Below are 20,959 nucleotides of genomic sequence, written 5' to 3' on the forward strand. Positions count from 1 at the left end.
TTTCGTGATAAACAAAAATCGTTTATCTAGTAGTATTTTTGTAAATAAATTAACAAAATATCCCAGTCAACATGTCATTTTCGTAAATAAGTCAACATTTGTGGAACACGTATTTTAATACATGTTGTTGACTTATTTACGAAAATTACATGCTAACTGAGATGTTTTGTTGATTTATTTACGAAAATGCCACTAGATAAACGATGTTTGTTTATCACGAAGATCAACTGGGGCTCCCTCGGGCTTGGCCTCTACATCTTGTGTGTTCTCGTTCTTTTCTTTAATTTTTTTTTCTCTTCACCTTATTCAAATAATATTCAGATAATAAGTTAAGTTTAGCAAAAACTAGATCAATTCATCAAAAATAAGTTTTAATTAGTAAAAATTGGATAATATTTTTTGAAACAAGTAAAATTTAGATAATATAAATAATAGATAAAATAGATATATAGTAAAAATAAGATTTTATCAGTAGTAGTGATAATAGTAGAAATAGCAGTAGCATCTATAGTAGCAGCACCAGCAACAATTGTAGCATTAGCAGTAGAGCAGAAGTAGATGTAGAAGGAATAGCAACAACAGTAGCAGTACCACTGGTGGTTAGTAGTAGGAGGCATGATGGACCACTACCAGGTATGGACTCCTTTGGTCCATACCTAGGGGCAAAAATGTACTTTCAAGTAGATATTTAGACAGTAATTATTTTGTTACCAGCTATAAAAAATACTCTCTCTCCTCTTTTTCCTTCTCTATCCTCTTTCCCCCTCTCTCTCCTCTTTCTCACCAGAAACCTTTTTTTGTTTTTAAAAAAATCTCTCCTCTTTTCCTTTGTAATTCGAAGACCTCAAGGCTAGTTTGTATTTCGACCAGAATTTTCATTGGAAAATCAATTTGAAAACCCTTAAGTGAGAGGAGAAAGAAATCACCATCACCATCATCATCTTTGTCTTCATCAACAACAATGCCGGTGGGATACTACATCGTCCTCACACCACCACTATCGAATATGTAATAATAATATCCAGAGCTACAATAACAGTATAAAATCATATGATAACAGTATATAAATCAACCATAGTAGTATAAAAATCAATAACAGCAATATAGTCAAAGCCACAATAATCATATACCCAAAAGGTATACAAAACAATTCAACTATAACGGTATACAAATAAAAATTAATAGTATACAAAATAAAATAACAGTATACACGTTAATGATAACGGAGCACCGACAAACAATTAATGTCGTCATCTTCAACTCCTTCACATCCAAATTGTTTCTTCAACAACACCAAACAAAGAACTCACCGTTTTTCATGGAGAAAGTCGTAAAATTGCACACCGGTGGTGAATTCATCGTCTCTCGTGACCAAAGTAACAAGATGTTTAAAGACCTTGAAAATCCTTCGCCGCCCTCCAATTATACTACCTTTTATCAACCACAAAATTTGTTGCTCCGGTCCGGCGCCGATCGTTTTTTCACGGGAAACAACAACAAAGAGGGGAAAGTAACTTCTCTCTCCTCCTTTTTCTTTTTTACCCACCCCTCGTTCTCATTTTACCCCCCTATTTTATTTTGCCTTGTTTTAATTCGCAAATATATATATATTTTTTTTTTATTTAGGTATTGGACAGGGGGGTCCAATACCGGGTAACTGGCTATAGTTTCTCTAGTAGTAGTGATGTTCGGTAGTAGTTAGTACGTAGTACTAGGTAAGTTATCAGTTGGTAGTAGTGACATCCGGTAGTAGTTAAGAGAGGTAATGTAATAAGAGTACTATAAAAGATCTTTTAGGTGCAAGCCAAAATTCAAGTATTAAGATAGTACGGAGTACGGACAACCGAGTACATACGAAGTATTGGTTGGCAGATAGATGCCTTGTCAAGGGACAAAGTACCAATCTGGTGACTACAATTCATAAACTATACAGAACCAAATGCACTTATTTATCTTACAAAATGAGATAACCAATATAAAAGGATACTAAACTAATGAACCCCAACAGGGGAGACGAAATTATATTAGTACAGTCATGAGTAATTACATTTCTTTTTTCTTTCCTTGTGGATGGGATAGAATCGAAAGAGATAGAGCTGCCTAGGATATGGACACGCATTGTTAACGAGATGCCAATCTTGGACAGTGTTTGAGCTACATTTTAATCTACTTACAAAAACCTATCCTGAACAATTTTGTTTAGTTCTTCCAACTTCTGGATAATTTTCGGATTCATCAAATCCCTTGCCTCCCTAATTAATGTTCCTTCTTGGCTGAAATTGTATGCGTCCACCACAGCTTTTATCCAAGTATGTAGTTTCTCTGGTGTCCTGAACATTTCACACAAACAGCAATGAAACACCTTAAAGTGAGGAAGGTAACTATCCAAAGGCAACCCTAACATAAAGTTTAAGAATAGGGAAAGGGAAATTTTAATGAGATTGGTCACAGATATACTTACGTGTACAAGTTATCAACGTCTGTCCCCTCAAGCTCTTCTCCAGGAGTAAATGCATCTTGTAGAGCAGAAAGTTTCTCCTCAGGATCCTCAATTGTCAGAAGATATTTCACAATCCTGATCTCCTTTGGCATTAGCCTCTGAAGATTACCTCTTGCCGTCTTGTACAAATGATATAACACATCCTTCACCTAGAGAAGGAAAAAAAAAAAAATTATCTAGTGCATGAAGGAATAAATCCCGTAGGAAAAAAAATAGATTTAAATTCATTTTCTAGCAAATAGTATGGTTTTCATCTACCAACATAAATCATACGCATAAAAATGTCAACTAGTGTGATCAGCCATCAGCATGCGCATGGTCTATTTTACTAAACTGGAACTTTCATCTCTGATTTAATCAAGTAATAGGACAAGCATAAACTCTCCAGACATAACTTATATTGTTAGCTTCCATGAAGTACATTTATATCAAAGTTGGAGACAAGGCCACAAGGGTACTATATGCGTCTTCAGAGAACTTCCCCAAGTGGTTTAGACTAAAGTCTTCTCCTTGCCCCAGTGAAAGGGTGTGTCCTTAATGCATTGACCATAGCACATCCTACAACAAAAATAAACAGAATTGAGAATTTAATAAAACCCTCCTCTTTTCAAGGGCACCACTTCCCTAAAGTGGCCAAATTCATTTTAAGTTTACTAGATATATCTCTCGTCTTATGGTCCCCACTCCTACCTTTAAATTACTCTCCTCTCACATCCCTTACCCTTGAATAAACTATAAAAGAAAACGAATGGATATCAAACAAGCTACAAGGACTTACACAACTTTGTAGCATTGACAAACCACTTCACTATGGGTATCTATGTGCTGATGCACTGTTCAACATTCTAGCATTAGAAATTAGACAATTCATCATGCACATCGAGTAACAAATTGATGGAGCTTCAAGCCTTGTCATAGCAGAAAAATTATAAACATCATAACATAGTGATCCTCAATTGTAGATTAATTTAAGCTCTGAGCTCAGAAAAAGAAAAGGCCATTTTCAGATTGAACAACTCTCCAAACCAAACTCAAAGCTTCCTCTAAAACAATAATATCTTACCTCATCTTTCATCATATTTGATTCTTTGGCACTAGACCAAGCTTTTGTTATCATCAAAACCAGGGCGGAATCAAGTTCATTCTTCGCAGCCAAGGTGTCTATTTTTCTGCAAGCAGCATCTAAAGAGGGAGAGTTGATAATGTCCTGGAACTTCACTTCAGCAGAACTGATAGCCTCTAAGCTTTCAGAAGCTGTATCATAAGCTTGTACTGCAGATAAGCACCTATTCCCAAGCTCTACCACAGCTATTTTTACAAAGAATTATTGTTAGATTCGTTACGAATAGAACAAGAAGGCAGGTGAAAGGGTGATACAGAAAAGGAGATGAGGAAAAATCCTCATGGGGACAAGAGGCTTAAATGCATACGAGTGAATCTTACATGCAACAATGACAGCGTGGACAAGATTTTACAATGTACACACAACGCTAACCAATTTGAAATCCAAGGCTTGTTAGAATATGTGTGTACTTCTGATATGGTTGCAAATTGGTACAAGAAAAATATTAGTTAAGTTCAAAGATCAGACTGGAGTTTCATGGAGATCTAAGACCTTGTGATAGATGGAAAGACAGGTCACCAATAAACCAGCAATGGGTACTTCATGGATGCTATAACAAACTGTGGTACCTTCTTATTGTTGTGTTGTCTACTTGCCTTAGTTTAATGTCTAAACATTCTCTTCCTTGTCACTTCTACAATCAACAGACATGGGAATTATGCCATGTGCTGGTGGTAAATGCAGCCGTGCCTGAGTGAGGAGAAAGGGAGAGGAACTAGAAAGTGCTGAAGGAGTGGGTAATGGGATGGCGCCTGGCGGCAATGATTGTGGTTGTGGACCTTGAGCCGGGGGGGGGGGGGGTTGGGTGGGGGTGGGGGAGGAGGAAGAAAGCGAGAGAATGAGATGCATTTTAATAATAAACATAAAAATAAAGAAATAAACCAGTTTTATTTTAAAGGTTACAATAGGGGGACTAATTTGGGAAAGGTAGAGAGTATCAGTTGAAATTATTATTAGTAATACAATAGCTAGGATTATTCTGAAAAGGCTACTAGTAATTCGGATCAATATTGTTAATTTTTCCATAGATTATAGCAACTAAAGCTTGTACTCTCAAAAAGTCACCAGTCTCACCACTTAATTAAATGGTGTAGCAGAAAACGAATTGTGATTAGGAAGGTGATGATTAGTTTTATGAAACATAAGATCAGTGGCTAACCATTTTGCTCCTCAGGATTGTCATAATAAGATTCTGCAACAGTGTGAAGATGCTCAAAAAACTCCTTAGTGAAGTCTTTACGACGCCTTGCAACTACTTCACTGATATTTTCTGAGGCTCCTCTCACTACCTCGAGAAGTTCATTAGCTCTCTGGACATCTTCATCAATCTGCAGACAAAATTTCAGAGCATTTTACAGTTTAATCAAGGAAAAAAAAAAAAAAAGAAAGAAAAAAGAACAAAGCACACTCGTACTGTTAAAAAAAAAAAAAACTTCTGCAAGATTGATACATAACCACATGGAGTATGTTACTTTACATGAATGATCAAAATGACAAAACAAAGCACCAGAAAAGAATCTTGTAAGGAAAACAGGAGATAAAAGCCAATAACTGAAAACTAAAAAAGTAGCAGATTTAGACATTTAACCAAAATCGATGCTAATTTACACGTCAATTTTTAATAGGAGCCACCCACTCAAGAAATTTACCCATTGTACAGTTACATGTTTTTATTTACCTCTCTCAACTTCCTTCCAAGCCGAAGTAGCTTGTGTTTCATTTCAGGGTTGTCATCACTCTCTGCCCTTTCCTCACAACGCAGAAAAAAGTGGGGTCGGATAGAACTCCATTCTTTGCTAAAAATTAACAACCTTCTCCAATCAGTTGGAGATGGTTTGTCCAATAAAAAAACTTCAATCAACTTGTCACAAACACGGATCATTTTCTGATTATCTAATTTGTCAAGGTCACCTTCCTCTTTTGCATTTTCACCATCTTCTGTTGCCTCTTCCTGAAAAGCTTTGTCATCAGGGAATGAAACTATAGCTTGCTCTTCTTTCCCATTATTGGCCCTCAGAGATGCATTTTTAACCCTTGCGAAGATTGAGGGATACTGAACAATATTAACCTTTGCCAAGAAAGAGGGATACCGCAACCTATTCAGGTTACAGATGTAATAGCCTGGAATATTATAATGCATAGAGGTTTATTATTTGATTTATAAGGGAGATAATTCAAGCAAGAACGATATGTAAAACTTTATACTAGCAAGTCCACTGCACCAAAACCAGAAGCCAGACACATTAAACTACAGCAAATGTTGCAGACACCTATTTTTGGCACTTTGTCCCAATCAGAAAGAGGCTTAATGATGAAACTTAACACCACTTTTCTGAAGAATCAATATGTGTATGTTACAGGAGCAATAGCTCAAACACCCACTTGCCATCTAGAACGGTTTAAACTAATCTCAAATATTAATATCTTGGGCTCAAAACCTACAGGGTTGACTCATGTTATGGAAAACATGCTCTGTATACCTAAATTATGCTCATTGATTTGTGTTACATAGTATGTTCATTTACAAATAAGTTTTGCCTTTCATCTTATGGTTTAGTATATGACTCTACATTATTTTTGATATGCATGAAAATTAGCCTTCCATAAACATATCATAAGCCCAAATCGAATTTTAATGAAAAGGATATAACTTAAGCTTTGCCGAAATTACACATTATGTGACTATATTATACGACCCATTTCGAGTTCGAAAAGTATGACCCTTTGAATTACAATATTGCACTGTCTAGCGCAGAAAATATTTGTGTGAGTGGCATGTGTGATAAATATTTCCACGTGTACTACATGACATCATGCACCTTATAATCCTACATTTTCCATCTTCTCTTATAAATACAACCCTCCATACATACACATAAAATTATTAAGATTCAAACCGAATTGACAAATTAGAATCTAGAAAAATCCTAATCCTCTCTTACTGTTTATTTTTTTTTTAAGCCTAATCCCCAAACACCAAACACATACTACCCTCCTGCATTTTCAAGTCTATAGTGAAGTTCTACAGTGTTCATACTGATATATAGTCTTCATAAAGGAAAATTGATATATTCCTGAGAACCTAATATTCCAAGGTCTAAGACAATTTGTTCGTGAGCATACTAGCATAAAGCTTTATACAAGAAAACTAGTGGGTTTTTGATATTTCAATAATCAAACTATTTATGCAATCATTGCATTTATAATTTTAAGCTTACAAAAGGACAGGACAAGCATTAATAATTTTACTCAAATTAGAAGTATCTCTGGACAACTGATACCGATGACAGCCAACAATAACATCCTGCTTAAACCTTCTAGACATCATTACGTTTGCACTTCACATAATAAGTTTTGGCAGGGAATTAGATTTGTGGACCCCCTGTGGGCCCACGGTCATTAAATACCGAAATTACCAAAATACCCATAGTCAAACCCTAAACAGGAAGATTCAATCATTATGCACAGCACGCATCCCGAGAAACCCTAATATAGCCCAACAGGCCTGACACGGCCCAGAACGGCCAGAAACCCTAATCCTAACCCTAATCAAATTAGTTTATCCTCTCCTATAAATACTAATCTTCACAGATTAGCGAGGTAATTAATTTCTTCCACACATACTCTCTCTCTAAGAATTCTCTCTCTAAACACAGTTTACTGACTTGACCGTCGGAGGGGCTTTCTCGGGAACACCCCCCGAGGCAGTTGACTTTCGTTGTTTTGCAGGACTCGATTGGACCAGACGAACGAGCTCCCCTACAACTCAGATCCGAAATTCTGTTGCAGAAACAATTGGCACCGTCTGTGGGGACTCGTCAAACAAAAAGTCATGGTTACCACTCGTCGAACCGATCCTTCCCAAAACGCTGGTAGGCAGAATCAAACCCAAGGTCAGGCACGCCCACCTCGTCAGCTGCGGAACAACCCGCAATCCAACCGTGAAGATGAAGGTGACAACATGGAGGTTGAACAACCCGTTGATCAAGGGAATCAACAACCTATGACTAGGCAAGATCTAGAAAAGCTGACCGAGCAGTGCAACACAACTCTCCAGGATACCCTTAGACAACTAACCGAAGCTGTGAAAAACAACCAAGCTGGACCCTCTCACCGGCCACCACAAGACCTAGGACGTCAAGCGTCGCGGAACAATCAAAGGGCACAGCCCCACAATGTTTCCCGACGGAGCGGAGGACAAAGCCGTAGGGCACAACCCCTCGGTACTACTAGGTCCGCCCTCAGTTCTGGAAACCGTCGTCGATCTCCTCATGATCGGCCGGTCATATCACCTGTCCGCGTAGAATCCAGCCGGCACTCTACTGCAAGCCGACGCCGGAGGGAGGGTGAACCGGCAAACCAAGTTAGAGACCCAGATGCTAGACAACTCATTGATGAGATGCGCTTACAACGGCGCGAGATGGACGCCCGAGAACTCATTAATAGACGTAGGATAATTGAGCAACACGTGATAACGATGAGAATAGGGCACGGAGTCGTAGACGAAGCCGGAGCCCGAGATCGCCTGATCAACGGTCACCTTCTCGTCGAGAGGATGTAGGAGAATCAGAAGATCCTCCAAGGCAGGACAGATCTGAGCGAGATCCCATATCTCGTCATACAAGCCATAGACCTCTAGAAGAAGGAAGAACTCAAGACCAAAATGAGCAGCCACCACGGTTGCCATCACATTTGTCTATGCCGCTAACCCCATTGAGCTAGGAGCTAATGAATGCACCAAAAGTGGACAAGGTTAAGATGCCTACCATAGAGCCTTTCGCTGGAACTACTGATCCTGATGAGCACTTAGCCGCATATGCCGCGCAAATGAGTGTGCAAACAAGTTGCGAGGCCACATGGTGTAAGTACTTCCCCACCACTCTAAATGGACAAGCCTTGTTGTGGTTCCAAAAGTGTGTGCCTAAAGGTAGCATCCATAGCTACAGACTTGGAACGTGTGTTTGTTAGTCGTTTCAAGCACGCAGCAAGACAGAAGAAAACAAGTGTCAATCAAATGGCTGTAACACAAGGGAAGACGGAGACCTTACAGAACTATATACGAAGGTTCAATCAAGAATCTTTGAAAATTCAAAACTTACCAGATGAGACAGCCCTAACAGCCTTTTAGGCCGGGCTGAGTTCCACCGATTTCAAATTTAAGCTGATCGAGTCGGGGGTTTCAACCCTCACTGAAGCCATGGAACGGACACAAGAATATACAAGCCTCGGAAGTTTGTGGCACAAGCCGTGAAAATTATCCACCAGAGAAAAAAAGGAAACATGAGGATGAACCTTCAAAGAGCCAACCATCCAAGCTATCCAACCTGATCACAGATCATGGTAACGACCCTCGGTACAACCGTAATCGTCGAGAGATCTATTTGGATATCAAAGAGAAAAACATGTTGCCAAGGCCCCCTGAGTTCGAACCCCTGAAGAGAAGAGCAAGAGACTCTGGTGCGAGTATCATCGCGAATGCGGGCATACCACAAGGAATTGTAGGGAGTTAAAGAAAGCTCTTCATCAACTTGCTGACGAAGGAAAACTTAACAGATACCTTAAAGAATCTGACCGCTCCAACAAGGAGAAAGAAAGGGCAAAAGAGACTCGACATGTCGCTGTCATTGCCGGTGGCCTGGCACTCGGAGGATCAATGAACAAAGCAAAAGACAACCTACGAACCTTGCAACATCAAGTGCTCAAGGTCACACCCACTTCAACGCCCTCTTCGCCTATCATGACGTTCGGGGGAAAGCCAGAACGCCCTTTGCAAGTACCTCACGACGACCCGTTGGTCATTGAGATGAAAATTGCCAACTTTAGAGTTAGTAGAGTGCTCGTCGACATCGGGTTATCAGCAGACCTCATCACCCTTAACTGCTTGAGGCGTTTGAAATACAACGAAGAAGATTTAGCGCCCGTAGACAGACACTTAATCGGCTTCGGGGGACAGTCCGTCTTTCCCAAAGGGACAATCCGTTTACCAGTTCGACTTGGTCCCAAAGGGAAAGGTAGATCGGTGATCACCCACTTTTTGGTAGTGGACACACCCTTGCCCTACAATGTCATACTCGAACGACCATTATTGAACAAGGTAAAGGCGGCTATATCAGTCTATCAGCTGCTCATGCAATTCGAGCTTGAAGATGGAACAGTTGGGAAAGTATATGGAGACCAAGGATCCGCTAGAGAATGCTATGTCAATAGCTTGAAGCGAGCATCAGAAGCACCAGCGGTACCATCGAAGAAGAACAAAATGACCGACCCTTCTATCCTTTTCACTGAAGAATCGAGGGGGGTAGACAAACCCCAGCCCATAGAAGAAGATAAGGAAGAAGTCATTGGCACCACAGAAGAAACGGTGCGGGTCGGAACAAATATCTACGGTGCATTGCGCACTCAAATAATCAATGTGCTTAAGGCACATCGTGATGTCTTTGCCTACTCAGTAGACGAGATGCCCGGCATAGACCTTGCCATTATGACTCATCGCTTGAACATCAAGCCAGGCTACAAGCCTGTTAAACAAAAGTTGAGGCATCAGGGCCCCCGAGCGAACCGCAGCAGCTGCAGCAGAGGTAAAGAAGCTACTCGAAGCTGGGTTCATTAAAGAATGTCAGTATACGGATTGGCTTGCGAATGTTGTATTGGTCAAGAAACCCTCTGGGGCATGGAGGATGTGCGTCGACTTCACTGACTTAAACAAGGCGTGCCCCAAAGATGACCATCCTCTCCCTAAGATAGACAAGCTTGTGGATTCAACGGCTGGACATGCTCTATTCAGCTTCATGGATGCAAATGCGGGATATCATCAAATCCCCATGGCAGAAGAGGACCAGCCACATACCGCATTCATCACTAATCAAGGAGTATATTGTTACAAGGCCATGCCTTTCGGCCTCAAAAATGCTGGAGCCACATACCAGAGGTTCATCAACAAAATCTTCGAAGGGCAATTAGGGAGAAACGTCGAAGCCTACGTTGATGACATGATAGTAAAGAGTCGCTACGAGAAGGACCATGTCACAGACTTGGTCGAAACGCTTGCGACATTGAGAAAAGATGGGATGAAGTTAAATCCCAGAAAGTGTGTGTTTGGAGTCAAGGGCGGCAAATGCCTTGGCTTCCTTGTTGATGAAAGGGGCATTGAAGCTAACCCCGACAAAATCAGAGCCATCCTAGATATGCAAACCCCTAGAAGTGTAAAGGAGGTGCAGAGGCTGACCGGATGCATAGCCGCCTTGGCAGGCAGACAAGAGCTTATCTTTTTTCAACACCCTCAAGAGAAAAGTGTTCCAATGGGACGCAGCAGCCGAGATCGCTTTCCAACAGCTAAAAGAACACTTGGCCTCTCTTCCCAAGTTGGTTTCCCCTTTGCCAGGGGAGACATTGTTCTTATATTTGGCTATATCTGAATACTCTTCTAGCGCAGTATTGGTTGCTGAGAGGGATAGATCACAACACCCGGTATATTTCGTCAGCCATGCTTACTGAGGAGCAGAATCAAAGTATTCCCAAATTGAGAAGTTGGTGTTCGCCCTAGTCATGGCAAGTCGAAAGCTGAAGCCATACTTTCAGTCTCATCCCATCAAAGTTTTGACTAGCCATGCTATAAAGAAGGCAATCGAAGGGAGAAACCACTCAAATAGAATGACAGATTGGGCAAACCAGCTTGCAGATTTCGGTCTTGAGTATGAGCCTAGAAGGGCAATTAAAGCACAAGCTCTAGCAGACTTCATCGCCGAATGCACTCATCGCCCTGCTGATGATGGATCCAAGCCATGGCAATTATATGTAGATGGCTCCTCTTCCAAGACAGGAAGCGGAGCCGGCATTTTGATCATGTCATCGAGCAACGAAAAGTTTGAGTATGTAGTCAAGTTCGACTTCAACGCCTCAAACAATGAGGCTGAATATGAGGCCCTCATCTTGGGCCTAGAGTTGTGCCAGGTGGCAGGAGCCATGGCAGTTCATGCCTTCTCTGACTCCCAATTGATCGTGAGCCAAGTCCAAGGGGAATTTGAAGCCAAGGAAGATAGCATGCGCATGTATCTCAACGGGGTCAAAGAAATTGCTTCACCGTTGTCCGAATTTCGGATCAAGCATCTTCAAGGGCAGATAATCAACAGGTTTTGCACGAATGGCTAGTTCCGCCCAGGGGCTCGGCCCTCGCTCTATAATATGGGAAGTTCTCAAATAGCCAAGCATCAATGCACCTGCAGTTCACTACTTGGACCGGTCCAATACTTGGATGGATCAAATAGTGCACTACATGCGAGACAACAAACTCCCAGAAGATCCTAAAGAGGCCGACACAATTAAGAAATGAGCAGAATGGTTCGTTTGGCACGAAGGAAATCTATACAAGAAGTCGTATACTCATCCCCTCCTGAAGTGTATCACCCCAGAAGATGGAGATTATGTGCTACGAGAAATACACCAAGGAGCTTGTGGAAGTCATCAAGGGGCTCGATGCATAACAGGCAAAGCACTAAGGGCAGGGTTTTATTGGCCTACCCTAAGGGAGGATGCGACCAAATTAGTGCAAAAGTGCGACAAGTGTCAGAAGTTCGCCAATGTGCAAAGGCTTCCCTCGAGCCCATTACAAACAATCATCGCCACCCTACCGTTTGATAAGTGGGGCATGGATTTGCTTAGACCATTCCCAGCAACTTCGGGGCAGAGAAGATTCCTCATGGTCGCCATAGACTACTTCACTAAGTGGATTGAGGCCGAACCCCTAGCCTCAATCACTAAGCAAATTCAAAAGTTCATATGGCGCAACATCATCACAGGAGTTCCTAAAAGTCTCGTGTCAGACAATGGGAGACAATTCTATAGTTGACCGACTGTTGAGTATTGCGAGAGGTTTGGAATACACACAAACTTTAGTGATATATCTCACCCTCAAGCGAATGGCCTAGCTGAGGCTGCAAACAAAATCATACTCCACGGCCTACAAACGATGTTGGAAGAGGCCAAGAGGTCATGGGTTGATGACCTACCAGGTGTTCTATGGTCGGCTAGAACAACTCCGAAAGATGCAACGGGCCAAACCCTGTTCACCCTTGTTTATGGCAGCGAGGCTGTGCTACCAGTCGAAATAGGGATTCCATCGCCCACGATCACATTCTACGATTATAGGATGAATGAAGCAAACAAAAGCATGGATTTAAATCTATTGCCTGAAATAAGGGGCAACGCCCTACTCGGATCAATTGCACAAAAACAGAAAATGACCCGTCACTTCAATAGGAGGGCCAAGGAGAAGCAGATTGGAGTAGGAGATTGGATGCTACGCAATGTAGAGGCTACAGGCCGCAAGTCCGAGCTAGGAAAGTTATCCCCCAACTGGGAAGGGCCCTATAAAGTCACAGAACAAGTTGCAAAAGGGACCTTCGGCCTGGAGTCTCCCGAAGGCAAAGCCTTAGAAAGGCCATGGAACGCGGAGAACCTTAGAAGGTTTTATGTTTGAATTCATATTTTTCAATATTCAATTTAGTTTATTTTCAACCCTTACACGATGTAATGGGGGCATGGGTACTACATATAGAGGCTATGTGAACATTTCATCATTGTAAGACGTTTGGTCATAGAATAAGTGCATTTGTTGCCACAATAGTAATCAATTTCCATTAATAGCAAACTTCGTATTTTCCATTCAGAATTTTCATTTCCATTTTACCACTAAACTACAAGTTTACTATTATCGCCCATCCAAGGGGCTAATGAGCCCTAATGGGCGTTAGACATATCATCGCCCATCCAAGGGGCTAATGAGCCCTAATGGGCGTCAGACTTATCATCGCCTATCCAAGGGGCTCATTAGCCCCAAGGGTCACCAAACACATCATCGCCCATCCAAGGGGCTCATTAGCCCCAAGGGGCACCGAACATATATCGCCCACTCAAGGGGCTCGGCTGCCCCAAAGGGCATCAAGCATAATAAATACAAGTAAACATAAGTGAGCCAGAACAATCTGTTTCTTCATTGATTTTTCTTTAAATACAAAACTACTTGGAAATAAATAAAGGGATACAGGAGAAAGGAAAAGCAATAAAAAAGGAAACTAGTCATGATGAGAATGAGAGCTAGAAGCATCATCCTCGGAATCATCCTTAGAACCACCCTTTTTCAGCACATGATATCGATGACCGCCCACGGGATGTTGATCAACAGTTGGTTGAAGCTCTTGGGCTTGACTACCTTGGCCCTCATCACAAAGCGAGAAGTTCTTCATCATCTCATCAAGCTCGCTTTTGAGGATTTCTTGGTATTTGCCATAGAGAGGCTCGAACTGAAGGTCGGGGTGAACGAGTTCAAAGGCAGCCTGAAGACGACGGACTCCCGTTTCTTGCCCTAACTCGTTAGCTTCGACGCACTCTTCTTCAAGGTGGGCCCGACCGTCTGTTGTTTGGAGCCAAGCCTTTGCTATCTCTTCTTGGGTGGCACTAGTCGCCCTCAACTGCTCCTCAACATTGGCCAACTTTTCCTTGGCAGATTCCAGCTCCTCTAGAGCCGTCTTCAACTGTTCCTTGAGCTGATTCTTTTCTTTTCTAGCTGGAGCTTCTTCGTGATAGCCTTGGTCTTAAGGCTTGTCATCTCTTCAAGCTGCAACCGTAGGCTGGCAACTTGCTCCTTAAGCGAATCGACTTCTTGCATGAGTGCATAGTTTTCCTTAGCTAGGCCTGTGACCATAAGCCCTCGCTGTGCAAACGTTTATGTGATCGCAACATCAAAAAGAAAGTCTGAGTTTTCTACGGAAGCCGGCTCGAAATATTTGATCTTAGGTGCATTTTCTTATGGAATATAATTGTAGAGTAAGGGGCATTTCCTTTTCTGTAGTTCCTGTTGCTCTCCGCCCTACCCATTTATTCCTGTACCCCAAGCCCGTAGACTCTCCTGATACTCGGCCCATTTCTAGGCTAATTCAGTGCCTTGTTTGTGGATGCTTTTCGTTTGCACAGCGAGGGCTTATGGTCACAGGCCTAGCTAAGGAAAACTATGCACTATGCAAGAAGTCGATTCGCTTAAGGAGCAATTTGCCAGCCTACGGTTGCAGCTTGAAGAGATGACAAGCCTTAAGACCAAGGCTATCACGAAGAAGCTCCAGCTAGAAAAGAAAAGAATCAGCTCAAGGAACAGTTGAAGACGGCTCTAGAGGAGCTGGAATCTGCCAAGGAAAAGTTGGCCAATGTTGAGGAGTAGTTGAGGGCGACTAGTGCCACCCAAGAAGAGATAGCAAAGGCTTGGCTCCAAACAACAGACGGTCGGGCCCACCTTGAAGAAGAGTGCGTCGAAGCTAACGAGTTAGGGCAAGAAACGGGAGTCCGTCGTCTTCAGGCTGCCTTTGAACTCGTTCACCCCGACCTTCAGTTCGAGCCTCTCTATGGCAAATACCAAGAAATCCTCAAAAGCGAGCTTGATGAGATGATGAAGAACTTCTCGCTTTGTGATGAGGGCCAAGGTAGTCAAGCCCAAGAGCTTCAACCAACTGTTGATCAACATCCCGTGGGCGGTCATCGATATCATGTGCTGAAAAAGGGTGGTTCTAAGGATGATTCCGAGGATGATGCTTCTAGCTCTCATTCTCATCATGACTAGTTTCCTTTTTTATTGCTTTTCCTTTCTCCTGTATCCCTTTATTTATTTCCAAGTAGTTTTGTATTTAAAGAAAAATCAATGAAGAAACAGACTATTCTGGCTCACTTATGTTTACTTGTATTTATTATGCTTGATGCCCTTTGGGGCAGCCGAGCCCCTTGAGTGGGCGATATATGTTCGGTGCCCCTTGGGGCTAATGAGCCCCTTGGATGGGCGATGATGTGTCTGACGCCCATTAGGGCTAATGAGCCCCTTGGATGGGCGATGATAAGTCTGACGCCCCTTGGGGCTAATGAGCCCCTTGGATGGGCGATGATATGTCTAACGCCCATTAGGGCTCATCAGCCCCTTGGATGGGCGATAATAGTAAACTTGTAGTTTAGTGGTAAAATGGAAATGAAAATTCTGAATGGAAAATACGAAATTTGCTATTAATGGAAATTGATTACTATTGTGGCAACAAATGCACTTATTCTATGACCAAACGTCTTACAATGATGAAATGTTCACATAGCCTCTATATGTAGTACCCAGTTTTTGGCATATGACTGTTGGTTGTGCACCACTTTGTAGCCATTGCGGATGCGAAAGGCCCACCAACCAGGACCGAAATTTGAATCTTTGGAGGGCATCAATTTGAACAAATTTCTCCAAAGCCTTAAAGTTGGAGTTTGCCCTATCATGGTACAAACCACGAAAAAAGAGTACACTTTTAGCCAAGAGTTAGGCGTCAAATTGCAAATGACTAAGTTGTACTCCCGTAACAAAAGCCTGACAAAAGGGTGAAGGGGAAAGCGCATTCCCTGCTTCAGTAAACACCAATATACGGCAGTACACATTGGAGGTGGAGTCGTGGGAGTGTCCCCATCTTCAGGAGCATACCCCACGTATTGGCCGGTTACACCATACTGCTTAATCATTGACCGTGAAATTTGGCCTAGGCGGATTCTTTCTTGAAACACCGCCCTTAACCCATAGGCCTCCAAACCTTTCCCAAGTGGCTGCACGTTGCCTTGGTAATTGTGTTCTTCGTTGCCCTGGTCTTCAGCAGCCTCCATCACTGTAACTACACCATTCACAAGGTGCCTATTAAATAAACCATCCCCCTCTGAGAAGGCCACAGTCACCTCACCCGGACCATAGTCCTCCTCGTAAGACGAGTAAGGAGACCCGCCGGGGAAATCCGGCAACACATCGGCATAGGGGATACTAGAGGTAGCAGAACAATCTTGTGCTACTTCCACGGCGGGTTCACCTTGTTCAACCCACCATGGTTGTCTAATACTAGAGGAACTTGACGATGATGCCATTAAAGAAAGAAAGCGTAAAAGAACAAAGGCGTACCTTAAAGTGTAGTGTCTTACAATTAAATGAAGCTCCTGCTGATGCTAAATCATGATCACCGCCTCGACTACCTCCGAACGAGAGCGCGCAAGCTTTCCTTCCACCAAATAGCGTTGCAAACGCTTTCTCTCACTACTTTCTCTCACTAACTTTCCTCACTACTTTCTCTCACTAGAACTCTTTTGAGAATGAAATTGTGAATGAAATTGTGAATGAGAAATGTGTGTTTATATGGCTATATAAAGAGAAACATTTGCCTCGAAAAATGAGCCAAAGGACACTTATTACTCATACAAGGGAAGGGTGTCACAGACACTTGTTACTCATGCAAGGGAATGGTGTCACAGATAGGGCTTGCAAAAACTGACCCAACCCGAAAACACGACCCGAACCCGACCTGAAAATAGCGGGTTTGGGTTGAGATTTCTGACCCGAAAATTTAAATGGGTCGACACGAACCCGACCTGATAATTAAATGGGTTAGGTTAAGGTTGAAATTTTCAACCCGAAAATGACCCAAAAAAAAAAAAAAAAAAAAAGAACGAACGAACAAGAAAAAACGGAAATAACTCTTAAGCCCAAGCCCAAAAATCCACCTAATAAAAAGAGAAAAACCCTAAAACCCTCACATTCTCCTTCTCAGGCAAACAGCCGTGTTTCTTTCTCTCTCCTTGTCTCATTGCCTCACTTATGTCTCCTTCACTCCTTTCCTTCAGTCCTACAATCATTCCTTTAACCTTCTCCTTCATCTCAAGGTAATTTTCCTCTTGAATTAATTTACATGCTTTCGGTTTTTTTATTTTTCGTTTTTAACATGTTAATTTTTTTTTAATTTCGAAGTCATTTGCTGTTTATATTCGAATTCATCATCAGTTATTAATTTTTTTACATATAGATGTTCTTAGCTTGTGTTTTAATATCTAGATATACTTGTTTGATTTGATATTTCTTATTTTAAGATGGCTATTTATGAAATTGTGAAAATTGCATCTACTTTCTACTACTTTGTCGTAGTGTTTATGGTTTGAATTGTTTTGGAATTCAATATACATATTATTGAAAGTTGATTTTGTATTTTATATAATCTAAATTGATGACTTGAATATTTATTGATGTGTTTTTGTTATTGTTTGCAGGAAGGAACGAACAGCAAACCAGCATGTGAAAGATTTTGAGAAGTTAAAATTTTGTTGTAAAATTAAGTTTCAAATCCCTTTAATTGGAAGTTTTGGTTTTAAATTTATTTATGAGTTACAGATTTAAAGTTGAGATTAAACTTGTATTGATTTATTTTTGTTTTTAAGATTTTTATTGGTAAAAAATTTTCTTTAATCTACCCAAAAAAAAAAAAAAAATTCAGGTTAAATAAGGTCAACTTCGGGTTGACCCGAACCCGAATAAATCAGGTTAGGGTCAAGAACTTCGACCCGAAATGCTAAACAGATCAGGTTCAGGTCAGGGGATTTCAACCCGAACCCGAAATGACCCGAACACGAAAATGACCCGACCTGATCCGTTTGCCACCCCTAGTCACAGACACTTGTGACTCATGCAAGGGAATGGTGCCACACACACTTGTTACCCATACAGAAGAGTATGTATACTTATCACCGCCCACTCAAGGGGCTCTTGGTAAGCATCAATTATATCATCGCCCATCATAGGGGCTCGTAATAGGGTGGTCCAAGCCCGTACCGTTCCAAGGTAGGCCTAAAAACGAGAACGTAATAAGAAAAATGGCATTTTCACCATGCTAGAGGCCTTTTTTCGCAATTCCAGTGGGCCGAAGCTCCTCGTAGAGCTCGAAAAAATACACACGTTGAAAAAAAAATTGATCGATTCGGACACCCGGGGACCAAGTTATGGCCTCCCGAAGTATTCGTCAAAATTTACTAAGTAACGGACATCATTGCTTTCCGTGGGTGATGATATGGGTCATTTTTAAGCATTCTTAAAAATAATATATGGTTCCCAAGTCACTCCATCACCCACATGGCACCCGAGCGCCAAAACGACCTCTATTTATGAGTCGGAAAGACGTGCAAACGCAATCAAAAAATTCCGAAGCCATAAACCGAGGGTTGAATCATCGCCCACAAACATACCGGGCTACAATGCACGGGAAGATTATCGCCCACCACGGTTTATCCTAGGTCAAATCATCGCCCCTCGTGTGTTGGTGTGTGCTGGTACCCAGCAAGCATGCTAGGCATCAGCGCCCAGCAAGCATGCTAGGCATCAGCGCCCAGCTACTGGAGCGTACTGGTGCCCAGCAACGCTACCAGGCATCAGCGCCTAGCAAGCATGCTAGGCAGCAACGCCCCGCAGCAAGCTTGCCAGGCATCAGCGCCTAGCAAGCATGCTAGGCATCAGTGCCCGGCTGCTGGTGCGTGCTGGTGCCCAGCAACGCTGCGACGCATCAGCGCCTAGCAAGCATGCTAGGCAGCAACGCCCAACAGCAAGCTTGCTAGGCATCAGCGCCCAGCAGCAGGCTCCAGGCAGCTAGCCAGGCAGCATCAGCGCCCAGCAGCAGCTAGCCAGGCAGCATCAGCGCCCAGCACCCAGGCAGCATCTGCGCCCAGCAGCAGCAAGCTGCGTGCCAGGCAGCATCAGCGCCCAGCAGGTGTGCTGCTCGACTATAAAATAATAATAATAATAATAATAATAATAATAATAATTTTACGAAGACGCGACTCGAACACAGCCCATGTCACCAAACCGGTTGATTTCATCGATTTTTCCGACAAACCCCCAAACCGCAGGGTGCACTTTACGACTTTGTCGCGGGGCTAATGTTTGGACCCCTGTGGGCCCACGGTCATTAAATACAGAAATTACCAAAATACCCTTAGTCAAACCCTAAACAGGAAGATTCAATCATTATGCACAGCACGCATCCCGAGAAACCCTAATATAGCCCAACAGGGCCTGACACGGCCCAGAAGGGCCAGAAACCCTAATCCTAACCCTAATCAAATTAGTTAATACTCTCCTATAAATACTAATCTTCACAGATTAGCGAGGTAATTAATTTCTTCCACACATACTCTCTCTCTAAGAATTCTCTCTCTAAACACAGTTTACTGACTTGACCGTCGGAGGGGCTTTCTCGGGAACACCCCCCGAGGCAGTTGACTTTCGTTGTTTTGCAGGACTCGGTTGGACCAGACGAATGAGCTCCCCTACAACTCAGATCCGAAATTCTTTTGCAGAAACAAGATATAACCAAAGAACCCCAAAGAAAAATAACAAAAATAAGTTTGCAAATAACATTTTAGATAAGAGCACTTTGATAGTTGCACAACACATGATAATTTCTTATAGTAAGACTCCCAAAATTTGCTAACCTCAAACACCAAATTTTGAATAATAATTGACTTAAAAATAAACATGAAGATTCGCTCTCACAAAACACAGTGCTGCTTGGAAAAGTGACACTACTACTCAACTTAAAATCTAGTTTAACTGTGATAATATCATCAAGAAATAGCTTATAGTAGTTTATTCCAGAAAATAGCTTGATATGTACCATATCAATCAATCAATCAATCATAGCCTTAATCCCATAAGTGGGGTCGGCTACACGAACCAAAATTGATTATTTCGCGTAGTCTAAACTGGTACATGGTATATACACAAGTTAAAATCCAAATTGGTTATCTGAATTGCAATTCAAGCTAAAAATAGTTTCAATTATTATAATATCATCAAGAATTAAAAGCAGTACATAGCTAGCTACTCTAACATACCAGGTCCGTCTTTGAGCCAGGGCAACAGGGGCGGCCGCTGTCGGCCAACGGAAATTAATCCCATTTTCATAATTCCGGTGGTTGTACCTGTAACAAATTAGCATTTAGCACCCAAATATTACATAATTACCGAATATATACATTCCAGAACAACCCTTAATTGACTGACTATACTAACAATTTCATTAACAAACATTTGATTGTGACATTGATATTCGATTTTTTAATTTGGAAAAAAAAAAAAACACTATCTTACCTCAGAAGCTGCTTCAATGGAGGGAGGAGAGCAGGCAACAGATAGAAAAGGAGGGGGATGAGAGAGGAAAGAGAGGGATGCAATTTCCTTTTTAACTTCAAATGGGTATACTTCGTTTTTTATGGTGCAACAAGGCAACAAGCTAAACCGTGCAAAATGTGAAATCTATAAAACATTAAAACTCCAAGTTGTTAAGAGTTAATTAATTTAGTCAAGGTGTGAATGTCCACACTCCAATTTCTTCATTGCATTTAATGTAGTAGCCAACCCTAATTGCCACCCTCTAAGGTTATAGCCCATAATGTAATAGTGGTTCTTACTATTATAAATAGCCATGTAATTTCACTTGTATGATGCACAAAAAATATTACCAAGAGTAATA

The 20,959-nt window shown here is 41.8% G+C and overlaps 1 protein-coding gene and 1 long non-coding RNA gene across 2 annotated transcripts; both read right to left on the bottom strand.

Annotated features, from left to right (window-relative positions):
* Positions 1–1,987: 1,987 nt before the first annotated feature.
* Positions 1,988–20,716, bottom strand: LOC145607863 (uncharacterized protein At4g37920-like). Its single transcript, XM_081663458.1, has 7 exons — positions 20,578–20,716; positions 20,322–20,408; positions 5,302–5,744; positions 4,783–4,951; positions 3,564–3,808; positions 2,462–2,649; positions 1,988–2,330 (listed from the first exon to the last, which is right to left on the bottom strand). Exons 2-7 carry the CDS (start codon positions 20,389–20,391, stop codon positions 2,171–2,173), a joined length of 1,275 nt encoding a protein of 424 aa, XP_081519584.1. The 5' UTR covers positions 20,392–20,408; positions 20,578–20,716; the 3' UTR covers positions 1,988–2,170.
* On the bottom strand, positions 2,824–3,544 carry LOC145609344 (uncharacterized). The gene is made up of 2 exons (XR_014106010.1): positions 3,279–3,544; positions 2,824–3,058 (listed from the first exon to the last, which is right to left on the bottom strand). It is a non-coding gene; the product is annotated as an uncharacterized LOC145609344 (long non-coding RNA).
* Positions 20,717–20,959: the final 243 nt, after the last annotated feature.

The sequence above is a fragment of the Chenopodium album genome, chromosome 23 (genome assembly GCF_948465745.1).
Source record: "Chenopodium album chromosome 23, dcCheAlbu1.1, whole genome shotgun sequence".
Classification (NCBI taxonomy): domain Eukaryota; kingdom Viridiplantae; phylum Streptophyta; class Magnoliopsida; order Caryophyllales; family Amaranthaceae; genus Chenopodium; species Chenopodium album.

Coding starts and splice junctions, on each gene's coding strand:
- LOC145607863 (XM_081663458.1), bottom strand. CDS start 20,391: ATGAAAATGGGATTAATTTCCGTTGGCCGACAGCGGCCGCCCCTGTTG. Junction 3,809..4,782: donor CAATCCTGAGGAGCAAAATG/GTTAGCCACTGA, acceptor TTGTAAAAATAG/CTGTGGTAGAGCTTGGGAAT. Junction 2,331..2,461: donor GACGTTGATAACTTGTACAC/GTAAGTATATCT, acceptor TGAAATGTTCAG/GACACCAGAGAAACTACATA.